Source organism: Aedes albopictus, chromosome 2, assembly GCF_035046485.1.
Source record: "Aedes albopictus strain Foshan chromosome 2, AalbF5, whole genome shotgun sequence".
NCBI classification, from domain to species: domain Eukaryota; kingdom Metazoa; phylum Arthropoda; class Insecta; order Diptera; family Culicidae; genus Aedes; species Aedes albopictus.
In genome coordinates this window covers 138,492,888-138,506,998 of record NC_085137.1, presented here as the reverse complement: position 1 = coordinate 138,506,998, position 14,111 = coordinate 138,492,888, and the positions used below count along the sequence as shown (strand labels likewise).

Sequence of the window (14,111 nt, the reverse complement as noted above, 5' to 3'; positions counted from 1 at the left end):
AAGTCAATTGGTTCAAAATTGACTGAGTTATAGTGGCAAACAGACGAATATAGAACCACCGCCCAAGTGGCGCGATACCCTACTTTGTGGGCGTAATGACTCCACCATAATCAACACACGCTCTGCCCTGATGGATGCTTCATGTCAACAACGGTCGCATGAATGCGACTGGCCCATAAGCAAGCGTGGTGAATTTTCTCTTTTGAGTGCCAATGACAGAGAAAATGTTGTTATTGAATCTTGGCTTCGCCGCGATGTGAGCGACGAGAGAATTTTTATTCTCTTCTCACCCGCTTCCGTGAAGGAAAGAGGCTTTAACGTCAGAAGCGGTGTGGTGAAAAGACAAAAACAAAAACTCACGTTCGTTCCATGCTTTCATTTTTTTGCAACCCTGCTCAGCGCAAGCGAAATAAAAGTCGACCGCATGTGTGAGCTTCTGAACAATGAACTGATTTATTTCTTCTCTTTCATACACTGATTGAAAATTGCATGTGCGTTTGTGGTTTGATCTACACTAGAACAAATGGACTTTTGAAATCTAATACGTTAACATCTTCCCGGCCTTTGAAATGGTCACATTTCAAATTTCAGGTGAAGGCTCCTCCTCGTCCATTGGCAGCAAGCATAGGTATTTGACCGCCCGTTTGATGATCGAATCCTTGGTTTATAAAGTTACCACTCGCACGTGGCCGTCTTTACCCGGATGCAACTCCTCGACACGCGCAAGGTTCCACTGGAGTGGAGGGAGATTGTCGTCTGCAATGAGCACCAATGCGCCCACCTTGAACTTAGTTGTCTTGAAGTCTCGTTGACGACGTTGAAGCTCTTGGAGGAAATCTGTTGACCAGGTCCGCCAATACTTCTGCTTGAGATCCTGTAGTACCTGCCATCGGGACAGCCTTCCGGGTTTGACGTGGTCATACGATGGTTCGAGTACCGCTTGGAACTCCCTGCCGATCAAAAAATGAGCCGGCGTGATCGCAGTCAGATCATTCGGATCGTCGGAGGATGGAATCAAAGGGCGCGAATTCAACGTAGCTTCAATTTGCGCCAATACCGTCGCCAGCTCTTCATATGATAGTTTGTGATCCGCCAAAATTGGTCGCAGGTGGAATTTAGCCGACTTCACCCCGGCCTCCCATATTCCCCCGAAGTGGGGACTACGGGGAGGAATGAAGGACCACTCGATGTTTCGATGAACACAAAATCCATTCAGTTTCTTCTGGTGCATCTCTGTGTTGAATAAATCCGCAAGTCTCGCTAACTCATTGTTTGCACCAACGAAATTGGTGGCATTGTCCGAAAAGATCTTATTGGGTAGACCTCTCCGGCTCACGAATCGTTGAAGAGCGCCCAAGAATGCATCCGTCGAAAGATTCGATACTGCTTCCAAATGCATAGCCCGCGTGGCCATACACACGAAAACGCATACGTACCCCTTGGTCATTACACTCTTCCTTGTAGACACAGCCGCTCGCAGTGTAAACGGCCCGGCGAAATCTATCCCTACATTGGCAAATGGGTACGCAGCTTGCACCCTGTACTCCGGAAGATCCCCCATCAGCTGAGTAGCTCGTTTCGGGTTGGCACGGTAGCAGGGGGTGCACTTGTGGATCACATCTCGAATCACATTTTTCGCTCGAAGAGGCCAGAATTGTTGTCTCACCACAGCAAGCAAGGCTCGCTGTCCAACGTGCATGTTGGTTTTATGCAGATGACGAACTATTGCAACAGTCACAGGATGTCTAGAGGGCAACAGAAGCTGGTGCTTACTGCCATACGGAATCTGAGCGTGTCGAATTCGACCGCCCACACGTAGTGTATCGTCGTTTTCGTCGATGAAAGGGTTCAAGCATTTTAGTGGATACTTGAAATCCTTCTCCTTCAAGGCACGGATTTCGTCGCCGAAACATTCTTTCTGGGTCAGCCGCACAATCAGCAACAAAGCACGCCTCATTTCATCAGCTGTAGGCAACCCTTTCGTAAGTTGCTGCCTTCCGCTCCTTATGTAGTCCGTGAAACGAATCACGTAGGCCATGGATCTCTGCATAATGGGAAACCGGCTGACGCTGTCAAATATTTTCATTCGTTGGCGAGCGTTCGTGGTGAAGAAAGCAACTCCTCGCAGCTCTGGGATAACAGCTTCCTGAATCGGTGGAGGATCGTCAATTTCGCAATTCACTTTCTTCAAGCATTCCGGACCGGTCCACCAAGTTTCGTGTCCTCGCAGTTGGTTCGGTTGAAGCCCTCTCGAAATCAGGTCGGCAGGGTTCATCTTCGATGGGATGTATCGCCAGTCGAACTCGTTGGTCAGCAACTGGATTTCCTTCACTCGATTCCCAACGTAGATCTTCAGCAAATCCGGAGATTTCTTGATCCAACAGAGTACTATCTGTGAATCGCTCCACAAAACCACGGACTCGAATTGAATCTCCATAGCTCCAATCAACTTCACAGCAAGACGTGATAGCAGAAGAGCTGCTTGAAGCTCCCCACGTGGCGTTGTAACTTCCTTTTTCGTTCCTTGCTTCTTAGGTAATATTCTTGATTTACTGCAAACCAATCTCATTTCAGCTTTTCCGTCCCGGAACACCGACCTAGTGTATAGGCAAGCCCCGTATGCCAAATCGGACGCGTCGGAGAATCCATGTAATTCGACGCGAATGTAATCCCGACCTTGAATCCCGACTCAGCACGCAGCGTGGAATCTCCAACCCGTTCAATGTTTGAAGTCGCTCGCGAAAATCCGTCCAAAGCTCCACAAATTCCTGCGGCAGAACATCGTCCCAATGGAGTTCAAGAAGCCATAGTTCCCGCATAATTAATTTGGCTGTTGTCAACACTGGCCCAAGGAAACCCAGCGGGTCGAAAATCCTGGAAATTTCGCTCAAAATCACTCGCTTAGTTAACTGTGCCGACGGGAGTACTTCTGCTATTCGGAAGGTGAATACGTCACTATCCGGATTCCACACGAGTCCGAGCGTTTTCAGCAAGCCGTTGATAGCAGCGTCGTCAATTACTCCAAGCCTTTCTCGTTTGGCTTCGGGGACCAATTCCAACAGCTCCTTTGAATTCGAGCACACCTTGTGTATGTCGAACCCACCGTCGTTCAGCAAGCCGGTCACCTGTCTCAGCAACTCCACAGCTTCCTCGAAAGAATTTGCGCCAGACAGCATATCGTCAATATAGCAGGATTTCTTCACGGTTTTTGCTGCCAGCGGATATCGATGTTCCTCTTCTTCAGCCAGTTGTCTCAGCGCCATGGTTGCCAGGAACGGAGAGGATGCTAGGCCATACGTCACGGTTTTCAGCGCATAGACCTTCAATGGTTCATCGTGATTGCTTCTCCAAAATACGCGCAAGAAGTCATCGTCGATCCGGACCTGCCGATACATTTTTGGAATATCCGCACTGATCGCATACTGGAACGTTCGAAACTTCAGATGAATGGACACCAAGTCATTCTGTACTGTCGGGCCAACCATTTGGGTTTGATTGACGGACACTCCTGTCGACGATTCCGCTGAACCGTCAAATACCACACGCAGCTTTGTGGTTGAACTAGTCGGCTTCAACACACAATGATGTGGCAAATAGAACACCATCGTAGGATCTTCATTCGGAGGGGGTGTTATTTCTACCATGTGGCCTAGATCTGCATACTCCTTCATAAAATCAACATATTGTCGTTTCAGATCCGGATCCTTATCCAGTCTTCGTTCAACCGCGTAGAACCGTTTCCGCGCCATGGTTTCGGTATCGCCCAGCTGCCCCTTCGCCTCGTTGAAGGGTAGCCGAACGACGAATCTGCCGTCTTCGTCACGCCGATGTGTTTCGAGGAAATGACTGATGCAAGCATCCGCGGAGGATTGCTCCGGAGCGATTGTTTCGTCATACGAATCAAAATACCAAAAACGTTCAAGTAACTTACCGACGTCGTCCTCGGTTACCATCGTACAGAGCGTCCCACCGACGCCGAACTGATTGGTTGGAATCAAGCCACTCACGATCCAACCAAGTGATGTTTCCTGCACAGCGGGCAAATGGTCTGCCAACTGCAACTGTCCGTGCTTGATGAGTTTGAAGAACAAACCCGATCCGATAAGGACGTCTACCTGACCGGGTACGTTGAATCCAGCATCTGCAAGCTGAATGTCTTCCGGGATGTTCAGCTGGGCCGTCTCGAACTGCTGCATCGGTAGGTCACCCGTGATTTTCTTGACGACCAAGAACTCCAGACACGGTGACTCATATTCACTCACTTTGGATTTGATCCTCGCATGCACCTTGTGCTGAATGGCGATCTGGTTGCCGCCGATTCCGATGATCGTATAGTTGGCCTTCTTCCGTTTCAATCCCAGTTTGGCCACCATCGCTTCCGTAATGAAGTGCTTATGCGAAGCAGAATCCAATACTGCCCGGCATTCCATCTTCCGTTTTCCAGCACCCTGAACGAATGCGATTGCAGTGGCCAGCAACGTGTCCTGGTCAGCTTCGATGTTCGAGCAGAGGACCGATCCGCTCGTCGTTGGGTTTGTCGTAGGACCACCGACTTCAGCCGATGGTTTCGGTGTATTGGTTCTGGATGCGACGTTCGATTGCTGCGACGATGAATCCTCGGAATGCGATTCGGTAGGATGCAGTGACGTGTGATGACGTTTGCCACACTGCTTGCACGATCGCTCCGACTTGCACTTTCCCGTCATGTGTCCCTTTTCCATACAATTGAAACAGGAACCACTCTTGCGTAGTGAATTGTACTTTTCACTCAGATTCGCATTTTTGAACACTTCACACTTCCATATTTCATGGTCTCCCTTACAGTGCGTACACTTTCCACTTGTAGTAACAAGGCTATGCACTTTCGAGTCCGTTTTTCCAGCGGGACGCACTTGCTTCACCACTTCCGCTGTAGCCTTGCTACTACGGCTGATCTTCTCATACACTTTACACCTTTCTTTTAGAAAATCCATCGTCGACTTGAAATCTGCCAATTCGTTGTCCTTCTGGTCCAAACCCCACGCCTTGCGGGTCTCCAGGTCGAATTTTTTCACCAGCACGTTCAGGAGCACCATTTCGCCCAATCCTTCAACTGGCAGCTCCAGATTCTTCAGAGCATCGACATTCTTCGAAACTGTGTCGATGAGCTTCCGGAGTCCGGCTGCACTTTCCTTGGTCATGGCCGGAATGTTGAACATCGCGTCGATATGCTTGTCAACGATCACTTGTCTAACTTCGAAACGCTCCTGAAGCGTCTCCCAGGCAGCATCATAGTCGTTATTGTTTATGATGTCCTGGTCTATCACACCGGCCGCTGCACCAACCAAGGAGTTCCGCAAATGGTACAACTTGATGGCCGGGGATTCGGTGTCGTAGCGTGCCATCACATTTTGGAACATGTTTTTAAACGCGAACCAGTTCTCGAAGTTGCCGTCAAATGTCGGCAACGGCGCCTTCAAAGGCGGAACATACGGGTGGTTATGAACTGGTTGCGGCACCACTGGTTCCATCACATCTTTCACTGACAACGCTTCAATTTTCTTCGTTATCTGTACGTAGAGCGCACTGTACAGTTCTTCGAATTCGATAAATCGCATTTCTTCCGCGCACCGCACATCTTCACTGGTGTTTAGGTCATATATGCGATTCTGTAGGTCACTGTATTCCCCGTAACAACCGTCACACATTTTCAACTGCAGCTGTAAATAGTGCTTATCTGCAGCCTCCGGCCTACCCAACGCGACCTCAACTCGGGTTAACTTTCTCGCCACTGTTTCTTTCTTCTTCAGTAGCACATCAAATTCTTTTTTCTCGCGGGCTGCATCTCGCAACTTCTGTTGGTACAGCTGCTCGCTAACGGAAAGCACTCGCGACGGATCGTCTTCATTCCCGTCGGCGATGTTCATACCGTCCGCCATATTTTTTCCTTTCTTCTTGGCGCCTTTCGGGGTATGCGTTAGCGCCATTTTGTTTTCGCGTTCGCACTCTTCGCTCAGAGACACGATCAAACGAGTACGCCAATGCGATGGCGTTCTTTTTCACTTCTCGAATCGTCCGAAAAAAACACTGTTTTCACATCGCGATTTCGCTATTTCCAAGCTAGGAAACGCGATCAGTTCGATTTTTCCGATTTCAGCCACACATTCGGCTCGAATGGACCAAAAAATGTAGCTCCAAGAGAGTGGACTGTATAGACCGAACAGGGCTCAGCGCAAGCGAAATAAAAGTCGACCGCACGTGTGAGCTTCTGAACAATGAACTGATTTATTTCTTCTCTTTCATACACTGATTGAAAATTGCATGTGCGTTTGTGGTTTGATCTACACTAGAACAAATGGACTTTTGAAATCTAATACGTTAACAATATGGAAACAAGTTTTTAAACTTCGAATGTCGTTTTCTCAATTCCTACTTTTTGCAAATGGGACTGTTATGCGAGTGGGGGCAGTGCAGCACCACGCTAATGAGGAATACAAAAAGCGAGATTATTTCAACGTGTTGTACAAAATACAGCAGCGCGATTGCTCAAGGATTAACATCCACATCGCCTACCCAGCTTGCTCCTGTCATGTCAGCCATTTGCAGTTCCATGACTTGTGTCCTGGTTCCAGACACCTGAAGTCTTCTGTTGGCTGACTGACCAGCCCACCCTTGTGCTTCCCTATTTTAACGGACTGGTTAGCGTCCCCACATGTGTAGACGGTGCCCTTGCGCTCCTTGTCGCGCTTGAGTTTGAAGTTTATTTCACCTTTACGAGTATGTCTAATACTGCGTAGGTTGGCTCTCAAATTATGCTCAGGAGAGAACGGGAGTCGAACCCGCCATATCCGAATCGCCGATTCAATGCTTTATACACTAGGTTAACTGGAGACTTAACGCTTTCGACATAAAAATTGAAACCTACGTAATTAGTATTATACAATAGGGTCCTAAAATGAAAAATATTTCCCCGGTTTTGCTACATAACACGAAAGAGCATGCTTTTCTGATCTCAATGGTAATTTTTCCGAACTTAAACAATAACAGAATAGTTAATAAACTTGAAAATAAAATAATGATGAGCAGGTCTTGTTTGACATTCGAGGTCAACCTTGACGTAACGAAAGTGAAACGGCGGGTTGCAAAAGACACCACATTGGCTCACTTTTGACAATAAATATTCCTGTTTGACATACACGGTAAACAAAATTTACCCAAAATTTAGTGCTAAACAAAGAGTGTTGCAAAAATTATTAAAATTTTTGAAAATATATTTTATGGGCTTTACCTAATAGGAATACTAAAAAAATGAGTAAACATGTCGTTTTGATCAATGCTTGATCGAATTATGCAGAAATTGAGATAGGCCTTTAGGAGCCTATTGTGCTCATTCTGCGAATGGAGTGACGTGAGAAAAGTCGGAGTCGTATATCGAGGTGAGAAATCTCGACTCGAATGAGGTGACTCTCCATTTGATTTACACGGCGAGTCACTTCATTCGAGAGTGGATTCCTCATCTCGATATACGACTCCGACTTTTCTCACGTCACTCCATTCGCAGAATGAGCACAATAATAGGATGTTCTGTGTCGCGCACCATTTATTTTTGCTAGAACCTCCGCATATCGTTCCGATCCAGTGTGATGCTCATCACACTCTTTTCGTTCTGCCATTTGCTGTGGTTAATTTATTGCTCTTCTGTTCTTGCTAGTAACGCTTGCTGTTGAGCTGACTACTGGCCACTAGATTCGACTCATCGCGGCATCCTTCTCGTTGGCACTCTCTGTTGCACCAGTCATTACGTTGATATCGTTGAGCGGATCCTCTCATCTCTTACGATGTTGACTTGTTCAGAAACATCCGTTGTAATAGGAATCAAAAGCAAGCCTTATGGAATGGAATTCTTCAACACATCGGTAGACAAATGAACGAATAGGAGCTTCTACATTATTTACGTTTAAATATATTTATATGAATCGATCAATATATAGTTTACCATAATGTGATTAATTGCTAACAACGCACACCTATCAACGCTTAACTTCTAAGACACAATTACAGTTATTCTAATATCTAATTCCGCATCATCTAGTTGCATGTACTGTATACAGCCTGGACTTCTGTAAATTCTAGCGCCATGTGCATTTCAATTTCACCATCGCATTAACGCCGTATTGTCTTCGGCCAAAATCGCTAGAGGAAAAGGACATACATACATACATTGAACACTGACCACGCAAACGACATTCACGAGTCTTTTCGCTTGTTTTTGGACCATCGGTTGTACAGTTCTAGACTTATTAGCTCAGGAGACAGACATTATATTTTACCGCAAATATGTAGGCTAGTGTGGCTATGAACATGATATAAATATTGTTAAAAATCCATGATGCTATTTACAAAAAGATGGTATTCTTTGCAACTAAAACAAACTGATAGGCATAATCCCAAAATGTTCCCACCTTTAAATTCATGAAAAATACACTTTCTAATGCCATGGCTCCAGTCTCTATGAGATAGTCTAAAACAAAACCAAAAAAAAACGAGAGGTTTGTGTTCCAATCAATACACACACAGCAGTAACGGTAGGCGTCAACACCATCCCGTTACACTGTTAAAAAATGTTATTTTCCCTCCCTATGTCCATTGTTATAATGTAGTTTTCATACCCTTAACAAAAGTGTACTGGTTCTTTTCGCTTACACTTAAAACACTAGGCGCTACGTGATACGGTGTTATGTCAGCGTTTCGATCAACCGACATTCGATCTAGTTGCACTCGGCAATTTCCGACTCGACGTTCGGCATCTGCGGTTGGCTTTTGGATTTGACCACCATGCACGAGTTGGCCACCGATTCGAATAGTCTGCAAAAGGAAAATAGAACATTTACTTATTTTTTTGGCACAGAGGAGGGGATGAAAAAAACATACTTCTCAATTTCTGGTGCACAGTGCACAAAGTCATGGTCCCAGAACTTGTACGATGGATTTTTGATCAGCTCGATGAACGTAATCAGCAGTCCCCACGGATGCGGACGGTTCACAATCAGTCGTTCCAGCAGAACGCGGGTGATTTGCTCCTGGAAGGGATATTGCGGTTATTCTAACGATTGTTTCACATATGGGCATAACGAACGTTTGGTTGAATGCATATCTCTTGGTTGAATGGAATATTGAAATTTGACGTTGAGCAATTTCATTAGGTAACATTTGGTATGGAGGATGGATAGAATAATGGAGAAACAGAAAAGGTCGAAACAAGAAAGGACGAATTTGAATTTTAGCAAAGCGTAGCCGATCATTAGCAAATGCACTGAACAAATTTGCTAAATTTCAACATTTTTTTTTCGCTGAAATCTTCATTTAGGATTAGGATTTAGGTTCGCTATTTCTGAGGCCGTTTTTTATTTTGATTTAATCAATAGGACCATGCCGAGAGTACGTGGATCCAAATCCTGCTTGATCCATATGATCTCTTCGTAAGGAAGAAATTAATAATTACGTAACATTTTTTTTTTCTAGATTTTTACATTCCCTTTCTTCATTGTAGAATCCACTTCCCTTTACATGGAGTAAACCTCACAGGAATTCTTTTTTTTTGTAGAGTGACCAGATGGAGCTGCAGGACAGCTAATAGCAAAGCCTGGACCCTTTCCCAACTTTCCCCCTATTAGGACCAATACTCACGATGGACTAGGGAAGATTCAAAAATTACGTCCATCGTTTTTCGGGATTTCTAGACCCCCCCTCCCCCCTCTGTCACGCAATTTCCCTATACCCAATACACGTACTGTCACACTTTTCTAGACCCCCCCCCCCCTCCCCCAAATGTTGGACGTAATTTTTGAACGTTCCCCTAGACGATGTCGTGTGTAGTAATTAGTATTAATTGGGTCGTAATAGTTTTTAAAAATACTGTATTTCAACTATTCCCATCGCACTATTGTTTTGACCGAATGGAAGCTCCAAAGATGAATTGATAACACAAGTTTACAAAATAAAACGAAAGTCGTGAACTTCTGTCAACGACCAAAATTTTTGAAGTACAATTTAGCACTGATTTCGAAACCGTGCTTCAAAAAATTTTAAGTAGAGCACTTTTTGAGTTTTAGCTTAATATTGAGTTTCACAACTTTTAAAAATATGGAATTTACTAAATTTCAAATAGGGGAACTTACGTATTTTCGGCCGTTTTGTTCTCTTCGTCATGGGGGGTTTTTTGAAACCTGTTGACCTCAGAGTTGGCATCAAATCCTTCCCAATCAAGCTGAATTATATGCCCAAATTTCAAGCAATTCGGCCCACAAAAACCCCCCATGACGAAGAGAACAAACCTGCCGATAATACCCTTCGTCACCCTAGCTTGCGTTTTGTTTAAACGATTTTGAATCTTTTTCCATAAATAAAAAGTTGAATACAATACCATTCGGTCATCTGAATGCAGGTTTTGCGTCAGGTTGATGAAATTCAAGATATTGGCGAGTTTTAGGGACGATCTCCTTAAATTTTAGCTAAATTTTCAAAAATATATGCAGAAATGTATTTTTTTTTAATAAGAAAATAACTATCTAAAAATTCTTTTTCAATGTTTATTTGATGTATCATATGTAGGCGAGTTACAGTAAAAAATTCAGCTCAATCGAAGCATTGATTACGGAGAATGAGATGTGTGAAGTGAGCGACGTTGCTTAAAAATAGAACAAAAATCGATTTCAAATCATCAACCTTGTATGGAAAGTCGAAAAAAATTCCGCTCTACTGTATTTTTTTTCCTTCGCGTTTTCGAACTCAGGGCATGATTCTACACCAAAAATGATCATCAGCTTACCGAGTTCAAAAATGCTGTAAACTAGTGTAATTGAACAATAATTCAATAATCGAAAATCTCCGTGGTCATTGGACAACATTCAGAGAGAAAAAAGGCTGTCTATGTTAACGCTTCAAAGTACTATTCCTAAGAAATATTACAAAGAAGAGCAAAAAAATATATATCATAGCTAATTTTTAAAGATTTGATATTTCTGAAAATTATTCGGAGACAGCTACCAGAGCTACCGTGTATGTACCAAACTTTGCGCAGTTAAGAAAAATCAAATTTCTAGTCGTTATAAAAAATACAAACAAACAAAGTATATCATGAACAACATGCTCATACGATAGACTAATGATCCTTCTTTGAGTCTGAAATATTAAAAAAATCATAATAATAACCAAAAAATACTTAAAATAGAAAAATTATTTCATTGCCTTGTTCCTAACTTTGCGCACAAAATCTTCGATTGTTCCTAACTTTGCGCATGCTATGAATTGTTCAAAAAAGTAATCAAAAATACTATTATTTAATATTTGCCCATGAAACTAAAGTAATTCAGATCAGGTAGTGTGCCCTTAATTGATCTTTGTTGAAAAACTTTGTCCTACGAGGGAGGGGGAACGGAGGCCTCTGGAGTTCTTAATTTCGTCTGCGGTTCGTACTAGGGTACTAGGCACCTACCGTGTGAACAATCCAAACTTCATGAGGGGTTGTTTCCTGTGGCTAAAGATCAAATGTAAAAGCTTCCTGCTAAATGAAGTGACCGTTACGGATAGGAGCAATAAGGGGTTATTTAAATATGACGTCCATCTTTGGGGGAGGGGGCTGGACTTGTCTGAAAAAGTGTGACATGCCATGTATTAGGTAGGGTGGGGCGGGGCAAGATGGGTCACCTAAGGATGCATCACCATAACTTTGTAAATACAAATCGTATTGGTTTGTATTCGTCCGCTACTCTTCAATACACTAGTTAGCTATGCTAAAAGTCGATAAAAAGATCATTAAACACAAAATATGATGTTAAACAAGCAGTTTTAAAAAGTGATCAATTTTGCGCCGTGAAAAAAGGGCGGGGCAAGATGGGTCACCTTTTAGGTAATTCACATTTTCTCAACGAAAAACGTCAAAATATAAGATTTGTTCCGCATTCATATATGCTCCATATCCATACTGAGTAAACAAGAGCTACTAGTGAACATTTTATAAATTTATTTGGAATATAAAAAACTTTACGATTCGAGTGGTCCTCAGGCGACTTGAAAATCGATGTTTTCACTAAAAAATTATCATAATTTTATGTTATAATTTTAGGCGTTCATTCCGCTTGATTGAAGTCAGTTATGAGATAGTCTTGTAATAAAAAATAAATAACTTTTGAATGCTCCAAAAATACGTTCAAAATTGAAGGTGACCCATCTTGCCCCGCGGCCGTTTATATGGAGATTATATGGGATGTATCGCATAAGAAAAATGGCTAAAAACCATTTTATTTTTCATTTCCAATGAGAGTGAATAATTTTTCAATCAATGCCCCAAACTTTCGTATATTCATGCTGGTCATCTAACAAAATTATTAACATAATCAAAACATGAGTAATGCGCCCGAAAATGGAACTGACCCATCTTGCCCCGCGACCCATCTTGCCCCGCCCCACCCTATACTATGAAGCGTGACGGGGTTGCCCAGGGGAAGAGGGGATTCTTAAAATCTAAAAAAATGGTCGACGTCATATTTGAATCGTCCCTAACATTGACCGCCGGAAAATTCAAATGAAGGACTGTTCACAAATCACGTCTCATTGTAGACAGATGGAGAGTGCCGTAGTGCTACGGTTCATACAATTTTCTACTAATTTCTATAAAAAATCTGCTACATGGTGGAGAGACAGGCCTGAAATTATCAGTACTGGTGTTACATAATATTTGAATGGTTCATATGTCATGTATTAACGTTCAACATGCATTTACTGAAAGTGCGCAAAAATTAGGAACAAAGGGCAAATAATGGTTCCAAACATTGCGCACCACTATTTACTAATTAAATTGAAAAATTTATTATGAACTGTGATTAATATTACTAGAATATCACCTTTTTTGTCAATTAACTGCAAAATTAATCATCGTTGCACAGTTTTATCGAGGAAAATGTTGATTTTTAGTAGAGTTACTTCTTGGCAACCGTGTTACGGCGACGCAAATTTTGACATTTTTGTGTATTTTTTGTTTATTATTCAACATAAACAATGATTTTATGGCAATTAAATATTTGTCAAATAATGTTTATGTTTACACAATGCTAGTGCAATGATTAAACTGGTAAATACCATCAGGGTACCAGATTCCGCTCATCTAAGGCCAGTTTTGCAGAAAAACATCATCTGTTAAATGACTGGTAAGCCAATTTGTAATCTTTTTGCATTTTAAGTTAGTTTAATCTAAGTACAATCAGATACAAAACAAGACTTATGCAGAACTTTTCATAAAAGTACACCTAAACCTTATTTTACGTCCACTGTTGGCTTAGCGAAATAAAATTATACTGCCAAACTCACAATCAAAATAGACATTTTTATATTTTTGTACACTTCTCCTAATCACGGAGATGTTTTAAAAAATATAAAAATGTAGAGTTTGCTCATTGTCTTGGCGGTAAATTTTTTTGTCGCTAAACCAAGCATGGACGTAAAAAAAGGACGAGGTGTATGATTTTATCACAATTTGTTTGAGACCAAAGTGGTCCTAATTCCGCTCACGGACAAATGTATGCCATCTTTTAAATAGACTTTTGCGGAAAAGTGAATTATTTTTGCAACTCTTATGTTTTTACATTTTTTTTCCTGTTCAGCGGGAGTGTATAATAGTGATTGAATACACTGTGTACTAAAATCGACAGTTTTTACAATTTTAACGTATTTTTTGCGTGAGCGGTTATTGGAACACATAAAATTTCCTACAGCTTTTTTGGGTCCAATAGCCGCTCAAAAAATTCTACTGTTTTGTTTTTAAAATTTATGTTATTTGGTAAATATTGCATAAAATGGCTTTGCTCTTATTTAATTTATATTGTCCAAGAATATCAGCGACGAAAAGGGGGTATTTATGCGTGAAAACTTGATTTTTGCAACAGTGAGCGGCTATTGGGTCATGAGCAGCTACTGGTACACTGACGGTATGTTGACATTTAGTTATTTGTTTCGTTATTTTACAAGAATGCGCAAAATTTGGACCTGCGCAAAGTTAGGTGCGCACACGGTACCTCTTTCTAAAATCTTTATAACTTTGTGTAGAATGACCCGAACTTTTCCAAACTTTGTCCACT

At 42.4% G+C, this 14,111-nt stretch overlaps 2 protein-coding genes across 3 annotated transcripts in view; both read right to left on the bottom strand.

Annotated features, from left to right (window-relative positions):
- Positions 1 to 664: 664 nt before the first annotated feature.
- LOC109410486 (uncharacterized) lies at positions 665 to 5,966 on the bottom strand. Its single transcript, XM_062847791.1, has 2 exons — positions 2,677 to 5,966; positions 665 to 2,597 (listed from the first exon to the last, which is right to left on the bottom strand). The coding sequence occupies exons 1-2, from the start codon at positions 5,964 to 5,966 to the stop codon at positions 665 to 667; spliced, it is 5,223 nt and encodes a 1,740-aa protein (XP_062703775.1).
- Positions 5,967 to 7,919: 1,953 nt separating this feature from the next.
- LOC109410219 (CCR4-NOT transcription complex subunit 1) overlaps positions 7,920 to 14,111 on the bottom strand; it is a 44,074-nt gene continuing 37,882 nt past the window's right edge. For both annotated transcript variants that reach the window (XM_029873429.2, XM_029873430.2), the window contains exons 11-12: positions 8,911 to 9,059; positions 7,920 to 8,844 (exon numbers count right to left, since the gene is read on the bottom strand). In XM_029873429.2, coding sequence (XP_029729289.1) covers positions 8,748 to 8,844; positions 8,911 to 9,059 — 246 coding nt within the window. In that variant the 3' untranslated portion in view covers positions 7,920 to 8,747. The remainder of the gene's footprint in view (positions 8,845 to 8,910; positions 9,060 to 14,111) is intronic.

Coding starts and splice junctions, on each gene's coding strand:
- LOC109410486 (XM_062847791.1), bottom strand. CDS start 5,966: ATGGCGCTAACGCATACCCCGAAAGGCGCCAAGAAGAAAGGAAAAAAT. Junction 2,598..2,676: donor GTGCTGAGTCGGGATTCAAG/GTCGGGATTACA, acceptor CCTATACACTAG/GTCGGTGTTCCGGGACGGAA.